Source organism: Oratosquilla oratoria, chromosome 41, assembly GCF_046742065.1.
Source record: "Oratosquilla oratoria isolate Oo_2021 chromosome 41, ASM4674206v1, whole genome shotgun sequence".
In the NCBI taxonomy this organism is placed as follows: domain Eukaryota; kingdom Metazoa; phylum Arthropoda; class Malacostraca; order Stomatopoda; family Squillidae; genus Oratosquilla; species Oratosquilla oratoria.
The window spans coordinates 38,768,950-38,793,979 of NC_134817.1; the positions used below are offsets into that span (position 1 = coordinate 38,768,950).

At 40.3% G+C, this 25,030-nt stretch overlaps 1 protein-coding gene across 1 annotated transcript in view; it reads left to right on the forward strand.

Annotated features, from left to right (window-relative positions):
* The window catches only part of LOC143021245 (histone-lysine N-methyltransferase eggless-like), a 99,201-nt gene that overhangs the window by 67,909 nt on the left and 6,262 nt on the right, over positions 1-25,030 (forward strand). The window contains exons 18-23 of the mRNA XM_076178641.1: positions 1,805-1,944; positions 3,030-3,207; positions 3,531-3,687; positions 6,921-7,085; positions 7,448-7,669; positions 19,005-19,174. Coding sequence (XP_076034756.1) covers positions 1,805-1,944; positions 3,030-3,207; positions 3,531-3,687; positions 6,921-7,085; positions 7,448-7,669; positions 19,005-19,174 — 1,032 coding nt within the window. The remainder of the gene's footprint in view (positions 1-1,804; positions 1,945-3,029; positions 3,208-3,530; positions 3,688-6,920; positions 7,086-7,447; positions 7,670-19,004; positions 19,175-25,030) is intronic.

Here is a 25,030-nt window from a genome sequence, read left to right on the forward strand (position 1 = left end):
TTTTCCATAAAACTTTCTCACATATCTGTCTTACCACAAAAATCTGATCCACACAACCCTACCTGATCCACACAACCCCCACACTGTTCCTCACCAATTACTCCCTCTGTTCCTCTCCTTATCCTCTCAATCAAAATTCTCCCATAAGCCTTCCCAACTTCACTCAACAAACTGATCCCTCTGAAACTACTACACAGTTGTCCCCTTTTCCCTTGTAAAGTGGAACTATACAGGCACCCCTCCTGTCCTCCAGCACTCTACCCTATTTTAGACAAACATTAAACAACCTCGCCAGCCAGTCCACTATCACTGTACCTCCCTTTTTTAGACACTCCGCATGACACCCATCCAACCCAGGTACCTTACCTGCTCTCATCATTTTAATTGCTTTCACTTCATCTTTCCTTATTTCTTCGCCATTTACCTCACTCATCACTGTGATTTTCTTGGCACTTTCCATTGCAACTACCTTTGCTTCCCTACCTTCCTTCACATTTAGCAACTCCCTAGAATACTCTGCCTTCTCTTCCATTATCATCTCTCCATCTGCACCTTTTACCTTTTCTTCTCTACTTGATTTGCCTCCACTTCCCCTTTTAATTTCTTTCAAAAATATCTTTTAATTACTCTAAAAAAATTCTGTCATAATTTTACCCCATTTCACATCTGTTCTCTTTGCCTCCTTCTTTTTCTTTGTACCTCTCATATGATTATCTTGTCCTATTTTGTAACCAATCTGTAAATGTTTGCTTCTTCTCTTATACAACCTTATTTGGTTCATCATCCCACCACTCACTACCCTTCCTTCTATTTCCTGTCCTCCATGTTCTTTGTACCTCTCATATGATTCTCTCGTCCTATTTTGTAACCAATCTGTAAATCTTTGCTTCTTCTCTTATACAACCTTCTTTGCTTTATCTCACCACTCACTACTCTTTGTTCTATTTTCCCCTGTCCTCCTTGTTCCCCACACCAACTGTGCACACCTTGTGACTCCCTCCTTGAACCATCCCCATTCCTCCTCCACTCCTAGTTCTGCTCTGTCCTTCACTCCCTCCCACTCCTCTCTCACCTTCTTGTACTCCTCCATTTCTTTCTCATTTAAGCAGATTACTCCAAGTACCACTCACCTTCTGTCATTTTCCTCTTCCTCCATCTATCCTCCAATCTCAACTTAGCTTTCACCAAAAAATTGTCCCTTTAAAACGTGTACATCCAAAACTCTTCCTACTATTCTCCTGGTTAACACTATATAGTCCATTAACGCCCTATCTACCACCCTTCCATCCACCACCCTCTCCCATGTGTACTTTGCTTGACTTTCTTCCTAACACTGTATGTACTATCATTAACTCTCTAGACACATCTCCTCTACAATTGTTTTCTGGAACTCCACATTTCCCAATGACTCCATTTATTGTACCAGCCTGACCATGGAATGAAACTCTCCTAAATTCAACCATCATACAGAGGACACTGAGTACCTCATCCTACACTATTCCTAGACAGTCAGACAAAACTCAACTATTCCTAGACAATACCATGTTTCTTCCCTGAGTGATCTATGGGTCTGTCCAGTGGTTGTTGCCAGCTACCTGGGGACTATGTGCCTCCTGCAAGAGAGATCTGGTACAACAGATTGAGTGCTGGATTGACTTTCCCCCCATCCTCTACATTCACTACATTCATGTTTGTCCCCTTTTACTTTGTATAGAATATAAAACAATTGTTTACAAAAGTAGAAGCCTCATATATAAATAAAATAATTTATTGTACTACCTTATAAATATTTTTGCTAACTCAGGATAAATCAAAATGTGCATGTTGGCAACTAACCATAGAATCAACTCGTATAAAGAATGGAGTAAATAATCCAGATGTTGGATATCAACACAGAAGACTATATGAACAAGTTCAGACAGGATTGTATGAATGCAACTCCAGGTAAGCCTCAATTTTTTCTAAAGTAAAGATAAATGTAAAATTACATGGAGATGCGAGGAGGGGCAGGAATATATATGTCAATTTAAGGATGTATGTGGGATTTCCAGTTAATATTATCATGAGGTTACAGTCAACACTGGATTTGTCTAATTATCTTCTCATAGACCAATCTTTCATGTAAAATGGGGTGAGAGTATCTGTAATGCCTTTCTTTGATCCAAAGTTAATACCATTTGACACAAACCTCCAAAGCTTAGACAATTTAATAGTCTCTCTTCTGTCTGGGAGGGGCAATGACTGGGTTTTGATAGTTGTGGGATGGATGTGGGGTGGATTTGTGGTTTGACTCAACCATGGACACATACAAGGGAGAAGTCTATTGATATGTATTGTATTTATATATGTATCCTTTATGCATGAAGACCTGGAGTCAGGGATCCATATAGTAGGAGACACTTTACAATAAACCTTGCACATCGAGTCTGGTGTTTACATTTCCCTACAGTATGTATGTAGAATACAACCAGTAGGCAAAATACACCCATGGTCAGTGCAGTCATTACATTCTTATGACATTCTGAGCAGTATGAGCAAAGTTGCAGGCTATTAAGATGGGCGCAGAAATGAAAAATAATGATGGATACAGAGATGTAAACTAGCCTCTATCTCTGAAAGCACATAGGTTTTTGCCATAACTTGAGGCTGTTGTCTTAGGAGGGATACTGTGCTCACATGATTTCTTTTTGTTGTGTGACATTGTTAGTAAAATCTTTACAGGGAACACTATTTTTCTTTGCACCAAAATATATATATATTTTTGGGGGTGGGTAGCTTTGTGTTTAAATCTACCTATAGCAGTTAATATACATACATATACCAAAGGCTTTTTCCCCCTACACGGGGGGTAGCCAAAAAGAAAAAGGCATAGAAATCACTCCCACCCATTCCATTTCATATATATTCCATTCCTATATTATTACTTGTTTTACATGAAAAACTGTGGTTATGTGTATGTAGACATTTCTGCACTTGTACTGAAAGATGTTTCACTCAGTTTGACACTGTTTTTTCACCCAAATGCACAGATGCACATGCAAGTCAACATGCCTCAATCGAGTTGTACAACATCCACTTCGCTTGAAGCTGCAGCTGTTTCGTACTGCTAGACGAGGTTGGGGTGTACGTACTTTACATGATATTCCCAAAGGAACCTTTATTGCAGTCTATGTTGGAAGAATATTAAGTGAAACTAAGGCTAATCAGGTAATTTACTTTTATTCTTTATCTATATCTTTCATAGGTCTGAAGACTCCAAGTGTGTCTCCTGTATCTCTTCTTTATTTGAGTGTGGACAGTCCCACCTCATTCTTTGTATTATCTGTCAGATCAGTTGTGAGGAAGAAAGAGGAAAGTGAGGGAGTGAATAGTTAAAGCCGATATCCTTAAGTGTTCGATATTTTAGACCTTGTGTCTGTTTTGGTAGCTTCACTGTTTATGTCATTAAAGGAAGGTAAGTTGTTTTGTGTATGTCTTCAGCAAGTTTAAAATAATGGACTGAATTAACAAAAGCATGGTTGTGTTAATAGGAAGGCAAGAGTACAGGAGGTGATGATTATTATGCTGAACTAGATTTCATAGAGGTTATGGAAGATTACAAGGAAGGTTATGAAGACACTGTGGAAGAAATTGAAGAACCATGTAATGATGATGGAACCAAAGCTGCTGAAGAAGTTGACAGAGAAGGTAATTATTTACTTGATCTTCATATTTAATGTGTAACTAATTCTGTATTTCTTTTTACCCAGAAAACCTTTATGTTGGAGGGTGTTTACAGATTCCCCAAAGGTAGAATGAATTGCAGTTCTTTGACATCAGTCAGATGCTTTACTCTGCCCAACCCCTACCCCAAGCTATATACATACATACATATACCAAGGGTTTTTTTCCCCCCTCACAAGGGAGGTAGCCAAAGTCAAAAGGCATAATTCCACTCCAACCCATTTCATCCCCACACACTCCACTCCCATTCACCACCCCCCTCCTGGATGATGGATCATCCCTGCATCCTACCCATTGCCCTGGGTTAGAAGCAATACAGCAAGATAGCATATCCACAGCAAGGCAACTTGACTTAATCAGCATCCCCCCCCTCCCATCCCCTCATGCAGAAAAAGAGAAGACGGAGACAAATCCCTTCAGGCTGTGTCAAAATATCATTCACACGTAACCTATATGGAAAGTGATAATTAATTATCAGTTGCCCTGACATAGAAATGCCAGGCCTGGCCACAGAATCAAACTGCAGGCAGTCATCACACAATAAGATTCTAATTATGATAAAGTAAAGTAACTTTTAACTGTTTCCCTCCTCTTCCTCCTATCAGGGGACCTGTAATAGATACCTACAAGTGTTAGTCCTGTGAGATAAATGTCAAAGGGAATCATCTCCCTGCTTGCCACTCTTCAAAATCTGTCAACACTGTCACATCCATCTGGAGGTACAAGGGACATTTAGTTTCCATACAAGTGTGAAATTGGCATGGTAATAAGCACAATAAACTTCAGATGTCCTCATCAAACAAAATATAGAACATCTCATCTTGTTCTGCCCAGTACTTGCACAATACTGAAAACAGTATGAATTTTCTTCTCTAACTGATTTATGGGTTATTGGAGCACTGGGTCTCCTCCAAGAACAAACATTCAGCAAAGGTGGGACTTCGCCAGGGATGTGTCATGTCGTCTTAGCTGTTTAATTTATACATGGATGGGGTGGTGTGAGAGGTAAATGCATGGGTAGGGTGGGGATTGGAGATGGATAAAGAAAATGAAGAAAAATGGGATATCAGCCAGTTGTTGTTTCCTGACGATGCTGTGTTTGTAGCAGGATCAGAGGAGGGATTAAGGAAGTTAGTGACAGAGTTTGGGAAGGTGTGCAAAAGAAGGAAGTTGAAGATAAATGTGGGTAAAATTAAGGTGATGAGATGTACAAGAAGAGAGGATGGCAGCAAATTGGAAGTGAGTATTAAGGGAGAGAGACTAGAGGAAGTAGATAGCTTTAGATACTTGGGGCGAATATGATAGGAAGGGGAAGAGTGGAGGTGGATGTAGAATGTAGATCAAGAGAAGCAAGTAAATGCCATAGGTGATTAAAAAGTGTAATGAGAAATAGACATTTGGGAATGGATGCTAAGAAGAGATTGTGCTGACAGCACTGTATGGGGAAGAAATATGGAACATAAGAGAGGAAGAGTTTAAATGGGTTTGAGATTAAATGTCTGAGAAGTATGGTAGGGGTTACTTGGTTGGATAGAGGGAGAAATGAAGTGGTGAGGAGAAGAGCTGGGAAGAAAAGGGAGGTGGGAGATAGGGTTGATGATAGAGTATTGGGATGGTTTGGACACATGGAAAGAATGAGTGAAGAAAGATTAGTGAAAGAAACGTGGAAGGCAGAGGTGGATGGAGTGAACATGAGGGGTGACTGAGGACGAGATGGATGGATGGGGTATTAGGGGCATTGGGAAAGAGGGGAATGTCTGTTGAGGAAGGACAGGAGAGGACAGAAGATAGGGGTGAGTGGAGAATGGTTGTATTTACCTAGTTGTAATATACGGGAAGGGAGCTATGCTCGTGGTGACCCGTCATTGTATCTCTCCATATCAAGTTTTATCTTAAAATCTTGTATAGTGTTTGCACATACTGTTTCGTTGTCTAATTTGTTCCATGTATTTATCACTCTGTGTGGGAAGCTGTTCCTTTTCAAGTTTCTTCTATAACTGTCCTTTTTCAGTTTTTTTTCCGTGTCCTCTTGTTTTCCCATTGTCCCACACTAACAAGTCATTCCTGTCTAAAACTTCCATTCCTTTCATTATTCTGTAGATAGTCAGCAAATCTCCTCTTTCTCTTCTCTGTTCCAAAGTTGGTAGATTCAGTTTGGACAGTCTTTGCTCATATGATAGTTCGGCGAGAGTTGGTGCTTGTTTGGTTGTTGCTCTTTGTATTCTTTCTAGTTTCTTAATATTCTTTTTGGTACTGGATGTCCAAAGTGATGCTGCATACTCAAGTTTTGGTCTTATTAGTGTAGTTAGTATTTTCTTCATCATTTCTTCATCCAAATAAGCAAATGCCACTTTGAGTGTCCGCAATAAATTGTAGGTTTCTCTGAATATTTTATTTATATGCTTATCTAGTTTCATGTCCTTTCCAATCATCACTCCAAGATCTTTTTCCGAGTTTGCTTTGTTTACTTTTCCTTCCCCAATTCTGTAATCTTTTGATATTCTGTTTTTACTCTTTCCAAATTCCATTATAGTACATTTCCTTATATTAAATTTTACTTCCCACTTTTGAGTCCAATTCCAGATCGTGTCACGATCTTGTTGCATTGAGTTGCAGTTCTCTTCCATTTTTACCTTCTTTAGTAATTTTGCATCATCTGGAAAGAAATTCATATAGCACTCCACACTTTCATTCATGTCATTAATGTATACTGCAAATATGATCGGGGCCAGTACTGATCCTTGCGGGACACCGCATGGAAGGGGGTGGGTGGAGGATGGGGGTGAGGGAATATGTGAATGATATTTTAATGCAACCTGAAGGGATTTCTCCGCTTCTCTTTTTCTGCATAAGTGGATAGAGAGGGAGGTCTCCAATTAAATTAAGTGGCCTTGCTGTGGATGTGCTATGTTTTGCTACATTGCTCCTGACACAGGGCAATGGGTGAGATGCATGGATGACCTGTCATCCAGGAGGAGTCAAGAAAAGAGGGAGGGAGGGGTGAATGGGAGAGGAGTGTGGGGATGAAATGGGTGGGAGTGGATTTATGTTTGACTTTGGCTACCTCCCTTGTAAGGGAGACAAAGCCCTTGGTATATGTATGGATGCATTTATTTTTATTTATTTTATTTATTTATTTATTTTTTATTTTATTTTTTTATCATTTCATTATTCCTCATGAATTTTCTACTCCCCAGAGTCAGACATATGTGATTCTGATGGATTCTTTAGTGAGAATGAAGAAGACAACACTGAAGTTGACAAAGATTTTCATGCTGCTCAGTTAGCAAAAAAGCAGTTTGAGAAAAGAGAGAGGTCTGCTCGTATAAGAGCAAAAGAAGAAAGGAAAAACAGTCAACGAGGTAACGGTATGATGGTTTACATAATATACAGACTTTGTCTGGTGGAATTATATAATTATATTTTGACTAAATATGATTCTTATTTGTAGCTTTACTAATTGGCAGTTGCTGACAAGTCTATCAAAATAAACACTTGTGAAGACAGAGCCATTATTACTACAGTGTTTTGCAAATTACAGTTTTATTAAGTACATCTACATGACAAAGCTGTAACAAGTGAAATGTCATACTAATAAAGGCTCTGTCCTCAAATGGTGTTTATTTTAATTCATAAATGTATTTGTTTACTTATTTCCTTTGTGCTGTTGGATATCATGGATTTCATAGAATCTGTTTTACATAATGAAAATCTATTTCTTTAGGGGTGGATAGCAAAAGAAATGTGGAGAAAGAGACAGCTGAGTCAAAAGAGGAAAAGGAAGAAGAGGATAAAGATGTGTCAAAAAATGAAGTCAAAGATGTTAAGGATAAAGAAACTGAAAAAGAGAAGCCTGAAGAAAAAGAGAAGTCAGAATCTGAAAAAGGAAGTGAAAATACAGAAAATCACCCAGAAAATAATGAAGAAGAATCATCTGATGAAGAGGGTAAATCAAGACAAATTTCTTTAATGAATATGCATTTTATCTTCCAAACCCCATTCTTCCCTTGTTTGGTTGGTCAGATTAGAGAACATCTTATATATATATATATATATATATATATATATATATATATATATATATATATATATATATATACATACATATCCCCCTGTGTGGGGTATTGGCTGCTTGTTATTGTGGCAAAGTAGCATGCAGTTGATACTCTAGGGTCTATATGGGGCGCCCCTATGGACCAGAGCCACACATCATTTTGTCTATGATAAAGGAAAACTCTGTTCATAGAGAAATTATGACACTTTTATACTACGACTGTCTCTCCGTTATGCTGTCCCCCAACCCCTTGTTGCTCTCCTGTACCATTTCTCTGAGTATTCTTTTTTCTGTGGTGGGGGAAAAGAACACTGCCACCAAGTATTCCCACTTGGATCGTAAGAGGCGAGAAGAAAGGGACAGGGATTGGGACTAGGCATCCTTCTCCTTGTAGCCCCACAGGGGACATTCCTAAAAGAAAAAGTAAAGGCATAAGAGGGTCTGGGAGTTTTCCGACCAGCACCCTAAGGTTTGGGTCTTTTAATGTGCGTGGATGTAGTACAGATGAGAGTAAAAGGAAAGAGATAGGTAGTATGTTTGTGAGAAGAAAGATGGATGTGTTTCATTTATTATTAGTTATATGTCAATTTATTATTATATACTATTTACCTGTTTGTTTATTAATTAACTATACCTATGCATTTATTTATGTATTTTATTTGTTATTTACATAATTATAGTTTTTATTTATTATTTTATTATTATTATGATTTTTTTCTCGCATCCGACCTAGATATGGACCAAAAGGTCTCCTGTCGGCATACTCCGCCTTTGTAATCCTTTGTGAGTGTAAGTTTGGGAGTGTAAGTGGGAGGTTATCAGGAGTGAAGAGAGGGCGAGGGAGGGAAGGGGTGGCTACTCTAGTAAGTGAAGAGATAGGTAAACGTGTAGTGGAGTGGAAGGAGGTTTCCTCAAGGATAATGTGGATGAAGGTGAGACTGGGAAAGGAGATGTGGGTCTTTGTAAGTGCATATGGGCCTGGTAGTGAGAAGAGTGTAGAAGAAAGGGAGGCCTTTTGGATAGATCTAAGTGAGTGCATAGAGGATTTAGGGAGAAATGTCAATGTAATAGTACTGGGTGACCTTAATGCTAGTGTAGGAAATGGTCCAATTGATGGAGTGGTTGGGAAATGTGGAGTTCCAGGAAAGAATCATAGTGGAGAGTTGATGGTGGAAATGTGTCTAGAAAGAGAGTTGGTGATAGCAAATACAGTGTTTCGGAAGAAAGTCAAGCATAAGTACACATGGGAGAGGGTGGTGGATGGAAGGGTGGTAGATAGAGCGTTAATGGATTATGTAGTGGTAAATGGGATTATGATAGGAAGAGTTAAGGATGTACATGTGCTAAGGGGAGAGGGTGGGGGAATATGAGATCATTTTTTGGTGGAAGGTAAGTTGAGAGTGGAGGATAGATGGAGAAAGGGGAAAGGGACAAAAGGTAGGGAGGTTCTTAGAGTGAAGTCTTTGAATGAAAAGGAGAAGGAGTACAAAAAGAAGCTGAAGGAGGAGTGGGAGGGAGTGAAGGATAGAGTAGAGCTAGGTGTGGAGGAGAATGGGGATGGTTCAAGGAGGGAGTCACTAAGTGTGCAAAGATGGTGTGTGGAACAAGAAGGACAGGAGGAAATAGAAGGAGTATATGAATGGTAGGATGAGGAAACAAAGAAGGTTGTAGAAGAGAAGAAGAGAGCTTTCACAGATTGGTTACAAATTAGGACGAGGGAATTGTATGAGAGGTACAAAGAAAAGAAAAGAGAAGTAAAGCAAAAGGTAAAGGAGGCAAAGAGGAGAGCAGATGTGAAGTGGGGTAAGAGTATGACAGAAATTTTTGAAAGTAATAAAAAGATGTTTTGGAAAGAAATTAAGAGAGGAAGAGAAGGCGAATCAAGTAGAGAAGAAAAGGTAAAAGGTGCAGATGGAGAGATGATAATGGAAGAGAAGGCAGTAAGGGGAAGATGGGCAGAATATTTTAGGGAGTTGCTAAATGTGAAGGAGGATAGGGAGGGAAAAATAGCTGCAGTGGGAAATGCTAAGAAAATGACCGTGATAAGTGAGGAAAATGGAGGAGAAATAAGGAAGGATGAAGTGAAGGCAGTTGTTAAGATGATGAAAGCAGGTAAGGCACCTGGTCTGGATGGATGCCATGCAGAATGTCTTAAGAAAAGGAGGTACAGTGATGGTGGACTGGCTGGAGAGAGGGTAGAGTGCCGGAGGACTGGAGGAGTGCCTGTATAGTTCCACTTTACAAGGGAAAAGGGGACAATTGTGAATGTAGTAGTTTCAGAGGGATTAGCTTGAGTGTAGTTGGGAAGGCTTATGGGAGGATCTTGATTGAGAGGATTAGGAGAGGAACAGAAGGAGTAATTGGTGAGGAACAGTGTGGATTTAGGACAGGTAGAGGTTGTGTAGATTAGATTTTTGTGGTAAGACAGATATGTGAGAAAGCTATAGGAAAGGGGAAGGATTTTATTTGGCTTTTATGGATCTGGAAACGGCTTACGATAGGGTAGACAGAAAGGCACTGTGGGAGGTTATGCAGATATACGGAATAGGAGGAAAGCTTCTAGGAGCTGTCAAGAGTTTTTATGAGAGTAGTAGTGCTTGTGTCAGGATTAGAAATGGAGAAAGTGAGTGGTTCGAGGTAAAGGTGGGACTTCATCAAGGTTGAGTTATGTCGCCCTGGCTGTTCAACTTATACATGGATGGGGTAGTGTGAGAGGTAAATGCAAGGGTAGTGGGTCAGGGATTAGAGATGGTTAAAGAAAATGGAGAAAAGTGGGAGGTGAGCCAGCTGTTGTTTGCGGACGACACTGCACTTGTGGCAGGATCGGAGGAGGGATTGAGGAAGTTGGTGACAGAGTTTGGGAGAGTATGTGATAGAAGAAAGCTAAAGATAAATGTGGGTAAAAGTAAGGTGATGAGATGTACAAGGGGTGAAAGTGGCAGTAGACTGGAAGTGAGCATTAAGGGAGAGCGACTGGAGGAAGTGGATAGTTTTAGATACTTGGGTGCAAATGTAGCAGGAAAAGGTGGAGTGGAGGTGGAGGTAGAATATAGATTGAGAGAAGTGAGTAAAAGCCTTGGTGGATTAAAGAGTGTAATGAGGAATAGACATTTGGGAATGGATGCTAAGAGGAGACTGTATGAAGGAGTGATTGTGCCAACAGCACTGTACGGGGCAGAAACATGGAACATAAGAGAGGAAGAGAGAAGGAGTTTGAATGTGTTTGAGATGAGGTGTCTGAGAAGTATGATAGGGGTTACTAGGCTAGATAGATTGAGAAATAAGGAGGTGAGGAGGAGAACAGGGGTGGAAAGGGAGTTGGGAGATAGGGTTAATGAGAGAGTATTAGGATGGTTTGGACACATGGAAAGAATGAGTGAAGAAAGACTAGTAAAAGAGGTATGGAAGGCAGATGTGGAGGCGAGTGAACATGAGGGGACATCCTAGGATGAGGTGGATGGATGGGGTGAAGGGGGTTTTGGGGAAGAGGGGAATGTCTATTGAGGAAGGATGGGAGAGGACAGAAGACAGGGGTAAATGGAGAATGGTTGTATATGGATGATGTGATGCATGAGGTGGAATGGGCAGAGGGATGGGGGGTGAGGTTGTATGTGTGAGCAAACTTTGACGCAGCCCGAAGGGATTTCTCTCTTCTCCTTTTATGCAATGGGGGGACGGAGAGGAGGGGTCGCCGATTTAATGAAGCGGCCTTGCTGTGGATGTGCTGTGTCTTGCGACACTGCTTCTGACCCAGGGCAGTGGACAAGGTGCAGGGATGACCCGTCATCCAGAAGGTGCTAAGAAAAGAGGGAGGGTGGAGGGATGTGGAGTGTATTCAGGGATGGAATGGGTGGGAATGATTTTATGCCTTTTCCTTTTTGGCTACCTCCCTTGTAAGGGGGAAGAAGCCTTGGTATATGTATGTATATATATATATGTGTGGAAGCTTGCTGGCCAGGCAGGGTATGGTATCATTATTTGTGACGGAAGTTGAAATGATGGCAGTTCGAACCCTGCCATGGGCGAGTTGAACAAAGGGTTCATTAAATTCCATGCTACAAAGTCCTTTGCAAGGGGCACTGTCCTAGCCTCCCAGTAGGGGGAGTTTGTGATGTTAGACCATATCTTCTTCATTATATAATAGTGGACTGGTTAGTGTGGTTGTTTAATGTGTGTCTCAGGGAAGATAGAGTGCCTGAGGACTGGAGGAATGCCTGTATAGTTCCAATTTATAAGAGAAAAGGGGAAAATTGTGAGTGTAGTAGTTTCAGAGGGATCAGTTTGTTGAGTATAGTTGGGAAGGCTTATGGGAGGGTTTTGATTGATAGGATTAGAGAGAAACAGGGGGAGTCATTGGTGAGGAACAGTGTGTGTTTAGGGACATGGATCAGATTTTTGTGGCAAGACAGATATATGAGAAAGCTTTAGGAAAAGGTAAGAATGTTTTTTTTTTTTTGGTCTATGGATTTGGAAAAGGCTTATGACAGGGTAGACAGGAGGGCACTGTGGAAGGTTTTGTGGATATATGAGATTGGGGGAAAGCTGTTAAGAGCAGTCAGTAGTTTTTATGAGAATAGTAGGGCCTGTGCTAGAATGAAAAATGAAGACAGCAAGTGGTTTGAGGTAAAGGTAGGACTGCATCAGGAATGTGTCATGTTGTCATGGCTGTTCAATGTGTACATGGATGGGGTGGTGTGTAAGGTAAAGGTGAGAGTAATGGATAGAGGACTGAAGGTGGTTAAAGAAAATGGAGAGAAGTGGGAGGTGTGCCAGTTGCTGTTTGCTGACAACACTGCACTTGTAACAGGATCAGAGGAATGATTAAGGAAGTTAGTGACAGATTTTGAGAAGGTATGTGATAGAAGAAAGTTGAAGATGAATGTGGGTAAAAGTAAGGTGATGAGATGTATAAGGGTAGAGGGTGGCAGTGAGTTGGAAGTAAGTCCAAAAGAAGAGAGGCTGGAGGAAGTGGATAGCCTTAGATATTTTGGATCACATAGGGTGGGAAAGGGAGGAGTGGAGGTGGAGGTAAATTGTAGATTGAAAGAAGCAAGTAAATATCTTAGGGGATTAAAATGGGTTACAAGGTTGAATAGAGTAAGAAATGAGGAGAGTGGGGGTGGAAAAGGAGGTGGCAGATAGGGCTGATGAAAGAGAATTAGGATTGTTTTGACACATGGAAAAAATGAATGAAGAAAGATTGGTAAAAGAGGTGGACAGAGGTGGAGGAAGTGAACTTGAGGGAATGATCAAGGATGAGATGGATGGATGGGTGGGGTGAAATGAGCTTTGAGCAAAGGGAATGACTGCTGAAAAAGGAAGAGAGAAGGCAGAGGATAGAGGTGAGTGGAGAATGGCTGTGTATGGATGATACTTTGATAGAGCCCTAAGGGATTTCTCCCCATCTACCCATTTTCAACATGAGGGGATGGAGAGGGGGGTCACTGATTAAGTGAAGTGGCCTTGCTATGGGTGTACTGTGTCTTGCTGCATTGCTACTGACCCAGGGCAGTGGGTGAGATGCAGGGATGACCCTTCATCCATGAGAAGCTAAGGTGATAGGGTAACAAGGGTAGTGGAGTGGGTGCATGCCATTGACTAGGCTACCTCCCATATAAGGGGGAAGAATTTTGTGGTGTGTGTGTGTGTGTGTGTATATATATATATATATATATATATATATATATATATATATATAATTTTCTCCCTTATTAAGGGGGTTGGCTCAGTTAAAGCATACACCCACTCCACAGCCATACCATTCCCATCCAATACCCCTCCCATCTTAACACTGTGTGGGTAAAAGTTCATCCTTGTCTCCCATCAGACTGCTTGGGTCAAAGGCAATACAGCAAGGCAGAGCACTTCTACAGTAGGTCCTAACAGCTGGACCTGATGCTCCACTGCTTCATTATACGGCAACTTCATTGCACCCCACATTTTCATCCACCTAAAGAAAACCAAACTAGCAAAATGAAAATCCCTTTGGGTTGCATAATTTCTTCATCCATTTTTATCAGTGGTTCTTAACTTTTAGCAGACCCAAATCCTGTCCAAATTAACCATGGTGACCCATACCCTCATAAATATTTTGTTTTATTTAAATTTTAGAATAATTGTGCTAAAAACATCTGACAGAAACAAATACAGGGATTTTTATTAATGCATTTAGTAATGATTAAGTATTCCAATACAGTATTAAATACCATTACTTATGGTAATAATTCTAATAGGAATATTAGGAAAAAATTAATCCACAATTCCTTGGTACATATATACATACATATACCAAGGCTTTTTCCTCCTTATAAGGGAGGTAGCCAAAAAGAAAAAGGCATAAAACCATTCCCACCCACTCTATCCCTGAATACACTCCACTCCCCTCCACCCTCCCTCTTATCGTAGCACCTCCTGGATGACGGGTCATCCCTGCACCTTGTCCATTGCCCTGGTTCAGAGGCAGTGTCGCAAGACACAGCACATCCACAGCAAGGCCACTTCATTAAATTGGCGACCCCCCCCCCTCTCCGTCTCCCCATGCAGAAGAGGAGAAGACGGGGAGAAATCATTTTGGGCTGCGTCAAATTTTTCTCCCCACCCATTCCACCTCATGCATCTCAACATCATCCATATACAACCATTCTCCATTCACCCTGTCTTCTGTACTCTCCTGTCCTAACTCAACAGACATTCCCCTCTTCCCCAAAGCTCTCTTCACCCCATCCATCTCATCCTAGGATGCCCCTCATGTTCACTCCCTCCACATCTGCCTTCCATACCTCTTTTACTAGTCTTCACTCATTCTTCCCATGTGTCCAAACTCTTTCATCAACCCTATCTCCCAACTCCCTTACCAACTCCTCTCTCCCACGAAAGGACAGAGTCCACCTGGCCAGACTGCGGTGCGGCCACCACCCAGCACTTCTAAGCTACCAGAAGAGGCTGGATGACCGCATTGTGAACAGCTGCCCAGGATGTAACACTTCACCCCATACCATACAATACATAATGGAAGACTGCATTATACACAATCATGCATGCAAACAACACAACATACACTATATAAAGGATTTGTGGGAAAACCCAGTTTCGGCTGTGGCATTCCTTGGGGAGACAGGACTGCTCGGACAGACAGTCTAGGGAACAACAACTCCCTATTACCCCTGTTCTCCTCCTTACCTCCTCATTTCTCACTCTATCCAGCTTAGTAACCCCCATCATACTTCTCAGACACCTCATCTCAAACACATTCAAACTCCTCTCTTCCTCTCTTATGTTCCATGTTTCTGCCCCCATACAGTGCTGTTGACACAATCATTCCTTCATACAGTCTCCTCTTAGCCTCCATTCCCAAATGTCTATTCCTCATTACACTTTTTAATCCACCAAGGCATTTACTCGCTTTCTCAATCTACATTCTACCTCCACCTCCACTCCACCCTTTCCTGCCATATTTACACCCAAGTATCTAAAACTATCCACTTCCTCCAGTTGCTCTCCCATAATGCTCACTTCCAGTCTGCTGCCTCTTTCACCCCTTGTACATCTCATCACCTTACTTTTACCCACATTTACCTTCAACTTTCTTCTATCACACACACTCCCAAACTCTGTCACCAACTTTCTCAATCCCTCCTCTGATCCTGCTACAAGCGCAGTGTCATCCGCAAACAACAGCTGGCTAACCTCCCACTTTACTCCATTCTCTTTAACCATCTCCAATCCCTGACCCACTACCCTTGCATTTACCTCTCGCACTACCCCATCCATATATAAGTTGAACAGCCAGGGTGACATAACACATCCCTGACGAAGTCCCACCTTTACCCTGAACCACTCACACTCTCCATTTCTAATCCTGGCACATGCTCTACTACTCTCGTAAAAACTCTTGACAGCTCCTAGAAGCTTTCCTCCTATCCCATATATCCGCAAAACCTCCCACAGTGCCTTCCTGTCTACCCTGTCATAAACCTTTTCCAGATCCATAAAAGCCAAAAAAACATCCTTACCTTTTCCTATAGCTTTCTCACATATCTGTCTTACCACAAAAATCTGATCTACACAACCTCTACCTGTCCTAAATCCACACTGTTCCTCACCAATTACTCCCTCTGTTCCTCTCCTAATCCTCTCAATTAAGATCCTCCCATAAGCCTTCCCAACTACACTTAACAAGCTGATCCCTCTGAAACTACTACACTCACACTTGTCCCCTTTTCCCTTGTAAAGTGGAACTATACAGGCACTCCTCCAGTCCTCTGGCACTCTACCCTCACACCAGCAAACATTGAATAACCTCTCCAGCCAGTCCACCATAACTGTACCTCCTTTTTTTAGACATGCTGCATGGCATTCTTCCAGACCAGGTGCCTTACCTGCTTTCATCATCTTAACAACTGCCTTCACTTCATCCTTCCTTATTTCTCCTCCATTTTCCTCACTCAACACGGTCATTTTCTTATCACTTCCCACTGCAACTACCTTTCCCTCCCTATCCTCCTTCACATTTAGCAACTCCCTAAAATACTCTACCCATCTTCCCCTTACTGCCTTCTCTTCCATTATCATCTCTCCATCTGCACCTTTTACCTTTTCTTCTCTACTTGATTCACCTCCTTTTCCTCTCTAAATTTCTTTCCAAAACATCTTTTTATTACTTTCAAAATTTTCTGTCATACTCTTACCCCATTTCACATCTGCTCTCTTCTTTGCCTCCTTTACCTTTTGCTTTACTTCTCTTTTCTTTTCTTTGTACCTCACATATGACTCCCTTGTCCTATTTTGTAACCAATCTGTGAAAGCTCTCTTCTTCTCTTCTACAATCTTCTTTGTTTCCTCATCCCACCATTCACTACCCTTCCTTCTATTTCCTCCTGTCCTTCTTGTTCCACACACCATCTTTGCACACTTTGTGACTCCCTCCTTGAACCATCCCCATTCCTCCTCCACTCCTAGCTCTACTCTATCCTTCACTCCCTCCCACTCCTCTCTCAGCTTCTTCTTGTACTCCTTCTCCTTTTCCTTTTCATTTAAAGCACCTCCCTACCTTTTGTCCTTTTCCTCTTTCTCCATCTATCCTCCACTCTCAACTTCCTTCCAAAAAATTATCAGATATTCCCCCACTCTCTCCCCTTAGCACATGTACATCCTTAACTCTTTCTATTATACTCGTACTTCTATCTACCACTACATAGTCCATTAAGCCTCTACCACCTTTCCATCCACCACCCTCTCCCATGTATACTTATCCTTGAATTTCTTCTGAAACACTGTATTATCATCAACTCTCCAGACACATCTCCACCATTAACTCTCCACTACGATTCTTTCGTGGAACTCCACATTTCCCAACCACTCCGTCAATTGGTTCATTTCCTACCCTAGTATTAAGGTCTCCCAATACTTCTACATTGACGTTTCTCCCTAATCCCTCTATGCACTCATTTAAATCTATTCAAAAAACCTCCCTTTCTTCTACACTCTTCTCACTACCAGGCCCATATGCACTTACAAAAACCCATATCTCCTTTCCCAGTCTCACCTTCATCCACATTATCCTTGAGGAAACCTCCTTCCACTCCACTACACGTTTACTTATCTCTTCACTTACTAGTATAGCCACACCTTCTCTCCCTTGCCCTCTCTTCACTCCTGATAACCTCCCAATTACTCTCCCAAACTCACACTCGTCCTTCCCTCTCAACTTAGTTTCACTCAAAGCCAACACATCCATCTTTCTTCTCACATACTACCTATCTCTTCCCTTTTACTCTCATCTGTACCACATCCATGCACATCAAAAGACCCAAACCTTAGGGTGCTGGTTGGAAAACTCCTAGACCCTCTTATGCCTTTACTTTTTTCAGGGATGTCCACTGTGGGGCTACAGGGAGAAGGATGCCTGGTCCCAATCCCCATCCCATTATTCTCACCTCTTACGATCCAAGTGGAAATACTTGGTGGCAGTATTCTTTTCCCCCCACCACAGTGTGACCCATTCAAATGGCTTGGCAACCCAACTTTGGGTTATGATCCAGGGGTTAAGAACCATTGATTTATTTATAGTGCTCAACAAAAGTACTGTCCACCTGGGGTGTTGTGGACAGAACTTTTGTCAAATATGGATGGACCCATACAAGTGGCATGGTTTTACATAAAAAATTCTGTTTGCCTACAGCAAGCAGGGAAGGGGTGGAGCTTATCAGCAAGCCAAGAATTAATCATGTCAATCATTGTCTTGTTGGTGAGGAAGGAGGTTGTGTGCAGCGATCCCTCTGTCCAGGGCTCCCTCTCGAACTCCAACCACATCATCTTCTGTGCAGTATGGATCTGAGTGCAGAAACTATAGCCTAGATAGTTGCCCAAGAAATGTGGCCAGCAAATAAAGAAATTTGCCTCGGTTTTAGAGGTTAGAAGAGGCTTCTTCACCAGGCAGTGCCTCATGTATCCCAAGTTGGCAACACAGCAGTTGATGGTTCTCACTGAACACTCTCGGAACAGTTCTGGGTTCTTTTCCTTCACTTGTCTGGCTGTCACATATGGATTAGACTCTAGTTCATGTTTCACAATAGTTATACAATCTCCAGTCGTTTTAGGCCTCTTAGACCTTTTTGCAACAGTAGGAGTCTGGCTGCCTCCCTCACAGGTAAATCTGACAACCCAGTGGCAGACAGTATGAGTACACACACAAACTTATTTGGCAATTTCCTTCATTTTCCACCCAGATTTCTTGAGGGCAACTATCTGGGCTATGTTTTCTGCATGCAGATCTTTAGTGTTGCTCCTGTTGGTAATACAGGGTGGGTCAAAAGATGTTTTGGTCGGGTTTGAGAGGGGGGCTCAGAAGATGTCATGATTGGGTTCAGGAGGGGGCCCTTGATGGAGGGGCTGTGGCACACTACCTTCCTCCTCATCAGCAAGGCAATGACTGGTGATTAAATCTTGGCTGGCTGAAAAGCTCCACACCTTACTTGCTTGCCATAGGCAGACAGAATTTTTATCGTGAAACTATGCCACTCATATGGGTCTCCCAGATTTGACAAGAGTACTGTCTGCTTCACCCCGGGCAGACAGTACTGTCTGCTTCACCCCGGGCAGTCAGTACTCATGTCGAGCACTGCATATTATGTTTCACCCAGCTTTGTTTTGAAACTGAAGGTCACCCACTAGTGTGGTTTTTCTCTTTTAATCTATTGATCAAGGATTTTTGGGTCTTCCCTTTCAGATGAAATACAAAGAAAGCCCCAGAATTTTGCTGCAAGTCAAAGTGCAATAGAATCTTCTACTGCATCAGCCAGAGGTAGACGAAAGAGCGTACGTGATTACTACAGTGAAGGGGATGCTGTTTATATCATTGACGCAAAGAGTACCGGCAATATTGGACGCTATCTCAATGTGAGCAATTTCCTTGAAGTTGTGTTTGACTCAATTTTGTTTCATTCAAACATTTATGGATATATTTTTAGTAAAATATAGGTATATATATATATGGAAATAAGCTCCACCGCAAGGACTCGAACCTTTGCCTTAGCGACTGTTCATTATGAAGCAAAGACGATAGCCTTGAGCCAGCCAGGCTGTACAAAAGGAACAACTTGATTCACAACCTGGTAATTCCCCGACGGTACTAGGCCAGCTCAGTCTCTATTCTAATTTCACGGAATCTTTATTATGATAAGTCATCCAATAAGTTGTGTCATTTTGACAAATGGAAATAAGCTCCACCGCAAGGACTCCAACCTTTGCCTTAGCGACTGCTTATTATGAACCAAAGACAATAGCCTTGAGTCAGCCAGGCCGTACAAAAGGAACGACCTGATTCACGACCTGGTAATTCCCCAACGGTACTAGGCCAGCTCAGTTTCTATTCTAATTTCACCAAGTCTTTATTATGGCGAGCCATCCGACAAGTTGTGTCATTTTGACAAATGGAAATAAGCTCCACTGCAAGGACTTGAACTTTTGCCTTAGCAACTGCTTATTATAAAGTAAAGACAATAGCCTTGAGCCAGCCAGGCTGTTCAAAAGGAACAACCTTTTGTACGGCCTGGCTGGCTGAAGGCTATCGTCTTTGCTTCATAATAAGCAAGCAGTCGCTAAGGCAAAGGTTCGAGTCCTTGCGGTGGAGCTTTTTTCCATTTGTCAAAATGACACAACTTGTTGGATGGCTCGCCATAATAAAGACTCGGTGAAATTAGAATAGAGACTGAGCTGGCCTAGTACCGTTGGGGAATTACCAGGTCATGAATCAGGTTGTTCCTTTTGTATGGCATCGCTGACTCAAGGCTATCATCTTTGCTTTATAATAAGCAGTTGCTAAAGCAAAGGTTGGAGTCCTTGCGGTGGAGCTTATTTCCATTTGTCAAAATGACACAATTTGTCGGATGGCTCATCATAATTAAGACTCGGAGAAATTAGAATAGAGACTGAGCTGGCCTAGTACCATCGGGGAATTATCAGGTCATTCCTTTTGTACAGCCTGGCTGAATCAAGTTTTTTTTTTTTTTTTTTTTTTTCTTCTTCTTCTTCTTCTTCTTCTTCTTCTTCTTCTTCTTCTTCTTCTTCTTCTTCTTCTTCTTCTTCTTCTTCATCATCATCCTCTTCTTCTTCTTCTTCTTCTTCATCTATCATCTTCTTCATCTTCTTCATCATCTTCATCTTCATCATCATCATCATCATCATCATCATCATAATAAGCAGGCAAAGGTTCAAGTCCTTGTGGTGGAGCTTATTTCCATTTGTCAAAATGACATAACATATATATATGTATATCTTTGGATTTTCATCTGAAGATATATATATATATATATATATATATGTATATATATATACTATATATATATATATACATATATATATATATATATATAAGTGTGTGGGGATGAAATGGGTGGGAGTAGATTTATTCAATTGACTTTGGCTACCTCCCTTGCAAGGGGGAAAAAGCCCTTGGTGTATGTATGTATGTATGTATTTTACCTAGTTGTATTTCATGGGAAGGGGAGCTATGCTTGTGGTGTCCCGTCTTCATATCTCATTTTATCTATACTATTTCTAAATTCATGTATTGTTTTTGCACACACCACTTTCTCATCTAACTTGTTCCAAATGTCTATTACTCTGTGAGGAAAGCTGTTCTTTTTCAGATCTCTTCTACAGCTGTCTTTCTTGAATTTCTTTCCATGTCCTCTTGTATTTCTATCATCCCATTTTATTAGATTCTCTCTATCAATAGTTTCTATGCCTTTCATGATTCTGTAAATAGTTATCAAGTCTCCTCTCTCTCTTCTTTGCTCTAATGTCTGTAGCTCAAGTTTTGCTAGTCTCTCTTCATATGATAGTTTTGAGAGTGTTGGTGCCAATTTTGTAATTGCTCTTTGTATTCTTTCAAGTTTTGTTATACATTTTTTTTGTACTTGGTGACCACATCGTTGCTGCATATTCCAATCTTGGCCTTATCAAAGTGATTAGTATTTTCTTCACCATTTCTTCATCCAGGTATGTAAATGCCACTTTGATTGTTCTTATTAAATTATAAGTTTCTCCAAAAATCTTGTTTGTATGTTTCTCAGGTGACATATTCATAATAATGACTCCCAGGTCCTTCTCATTTTCTACTTTTTTTTTTATTCCTTCTTCTCCCAATTTATATGATCCTATTATTCTGTTTTTGCTTTTTCCAAATTCCATTATACTACACTTCTTAGTATTGAACTCCATCTCCCACTTCTTACTCCATTCCCATACTTTATTGAGATCTCTCTGTAGTGACTCACAATCTTCTTCAGTGTTCACCTATTTTTAACAGTTTTGCATCATCTGCAAAGAAGCTCATATAATTTTCAATATCTTCATCCATATCATTAATATATATAGCAAACATTATTGGGGCCAAAACTGCTCCTTGTGGAACACCACTTATTACTTCATCCAAATTAGAGTGTTTGTCTCTTATCACTACTCTCATATTTCTTTCTTGCAAAAAGTCTTCCATCCATTTAAGCAGTTTGCCCTGTATTCCTCCTTCAGTTTCTAATTTCTTAAGCAACTTCTTATGTGGTACTTTGTCAAAAAGCTTTTTTTAGATCTAGAAATGCACAATCAGCCCATCCATCTCTTTCTTGTATTATATCTATTAGCCCAAGATAAGACCAAGATTGGAATATGCAGCAACGATGTGGTCACCAAGTACAAAAAAATGTATAAAAAAAAACTTGAAAGAATACAAAGAGCAATTACAAAATTGGCACCAACACTCTCAAAACTATCATATGAAGAGAGACTAGCAAAACTTGAGCTACAGACACTAGAGCAAATAAGAGAGGAGATTTGATAACTATTTACAGAATCATGAAAGGCATAGAAACTATTGATAGAGAGGATCTAATAAAATGGGATGATATAAATACAAGAGGACACAGAAAGAAAATCAAGAAAGACAGCTATAGAAGAGATCTGAAAAAGAACAGCTTTCTTCACAGAGTAATAGACAGTTGGAACAAGTTAGATGAGAAAGTAGTGTGTGTGCAAAAACAATACATGAATTTAAAAATAGTTTAGATAAAATGAGATATGAAGACGGGACACCACAAGAATAGCTCCCCTTTCCGTAAAATAGAACTAGGTAAATACACGCACACACACACACACACTTTCAACGAACGGACGGCTTGAAGAACGCTCTGAAGAAAAGTGCAGATTGTGGATACCAACGCAAAGAGAAGTGCCTTTTTGTATTTGCCGGGGGGGGGGGGAAATTGCTCGTGAGGTTGTGGGAAAGTAAGGAAAGAGGAGAGGGGGAGGGATTGCTGAGGAAATGGAAGGAAATGAGGAGGTGAAGGAAATGGCCCTGACGGGCCGCCGAAAGGTAAACAAACGACCCCAAGACTGAGCGATGATAACATGTCTAATAGAAATGTAAAGATTAGAAGTATAGAGAGGAGCAATACAGTAGAAAGTGACGAGAATATTTTCAAGGGATTTAAAGAGGGTGGGGGGGACACAAACCCCCCCCCCCCCGACTGATAAGACTAGAGAAGAAGGTTGATAAGGTGATCGAGGACTTGGAAAGTAGGTTAGATAATATGAACACCATTTTACAAAGGGTTTGAAAGGTTGGAACAACTAGAAAAGGCGAACAGAAACTTAACTGATGAAATAGAGGACCTAAAAAGACAGTTAAGAAATGTAAAGGGGGAGAATGAGAAATTGAAGAAGAATAGTAATGAAAACAGAGAGACAATAGCTAAAGAAAGCTAAAAATTGGAGAGCAAACCCAAGAAGGAAATAAGGTTTTATTCACTGACATAGTCAAACAGCAATTGAAAGAACATAATGAAGACTCAGTTATTAAAGTGATGAGACAGAAGGAGAATATAGTAAGAGAATTAGCAGACAAAAAGAAATGTATAATTGTTTTAGGAATGGAAGAGAAACATAACACAGATAGAACCGCAAGAATCAAAGAGGAAAATGAAAAAGTAAGCCAATTATTAAAATTAGTTCAGGAAGATGAACCAGAAATTATGAAACAAATTGAGGAAAAATTCAGACTCGGAAAATATAGCACAGATAAGACCAGACCAATTAAGATTAAATTCAGGTCACAAACAACGGCAGAGAATATCTTAGCAAATACAGGGAAACTAGCAACAAATGATCAATATAATATGGTATGGATAAAAAGAGAAATGAATAAGGAGGAAAGAGAGGAAGAAAAGCAGAAAAGACTTGAAGCTAAGGCAAAAAACGAGGAAAGAACGGAGTCAGAGAAAGATAGATTCTATTGGAGAGTAGTGAACATGAAACTAAGGAAGTTCGACATACAAAAGAAAAACATAAGGGAAACAGAGAACACAATGGAAGTGGCAGAAAACTAAGAGCGTCTTACACAAATATAGATGGATTGATAACAGGATTGAATGAACTGAATGATTATTTGAAAGAAAAAGAACCGGACATAATGGGAATTGTAGAAACAAAATTAAAAGGCCCACTACCACCCAACAGTGTAGGACATGATGCATACAATTATTGGATTAGAAACAGAGAGAAAAACAAGGGGGTGGAGTTATGTTCCTGACTAAGAAGGATATAAACGTGAAAGGTGTCATATATGGAAAGAATACAGTAGAGATGATTATGATAGAAGTGGAAGACGGAGATAAGAAGAGCAGAAAATTTGTGATCAATTATGTGCCTCCGAAAACAGCCTCATGGGAGGAGAGTGAACATAAAAGTATGTTAGAGGACACAAAGATAGCATTAACTAAAATAATGGAAGACGGAGGAAGAATAGTTATGATGGGCGACTTTAATTGCAAAGAAATCTGCAGAGAAGAAATGACAGTAAAGAGTGGTGATGACTCATGGGGAAATGCTCTACTTGAGATGATTACTGACCATTCAATGACACAATGGATACAAGAGAACACTAGGTATAGAAATGAAGAAGAACCATTGAGACTAGACTTAATAATTACATCTGAACCTAGAATAGTGGACAAGATTGAATATAAAACACCAATAGGTAAAAGTGACCACATATTGATTGAACTGGAACTTAATGAAGAAAAATATATGAAAAGAAATGAACAATATAGAAAAGGAAGAATGATGTATGAAAAAACAAACTTTGATCAAATAAGAGAATTCTTCCAACAAGAAAACTGGGAAGAAATATACAAAGAAGAAACATCAGTGGAAGAGAAATGGAATATTTTGACAAAAATTTACAAAAAAGGAGTGGAAAAGTATGTCCCAAGACAAAAACAAGAAAAAGAATATGTAAAATGCTGGTACAACAAAAGTTGTAGGGAGTTAAAAGACAAAAGAGACAAAGCCTGGACCAGATGGAAAAAAGACAGAAGACCTGAAAAATGGAAAATATATACTGGTTATAGAAATGAATATGTACAAAAGTGCAGAGAGAAAAAAAGAAAATATGAAAAAGATGTTATAGAAAAGTGTAAAGATCAACCAAAACTATTCTACAGATTTGTAAACAATAAACTGAAAAACAAACAAGACTTGGAGAAATTGAGACAAGGAGGAGTTGAATACACTGAGGAAATGGAAATGGCAGAAATTATGAACAAACATTTTAAATCAGTGTTTACAAGGGAAAATATACAACCTGAAGAGATTGAGTGGAAAGAAAAAGTCCCCCCTATGGAAGAAATAGAAGTAACAAAGAATGAAATATTGACACACTTGGGTAATTTTGATGTCAGAAAATCGCATGGGCCAGAT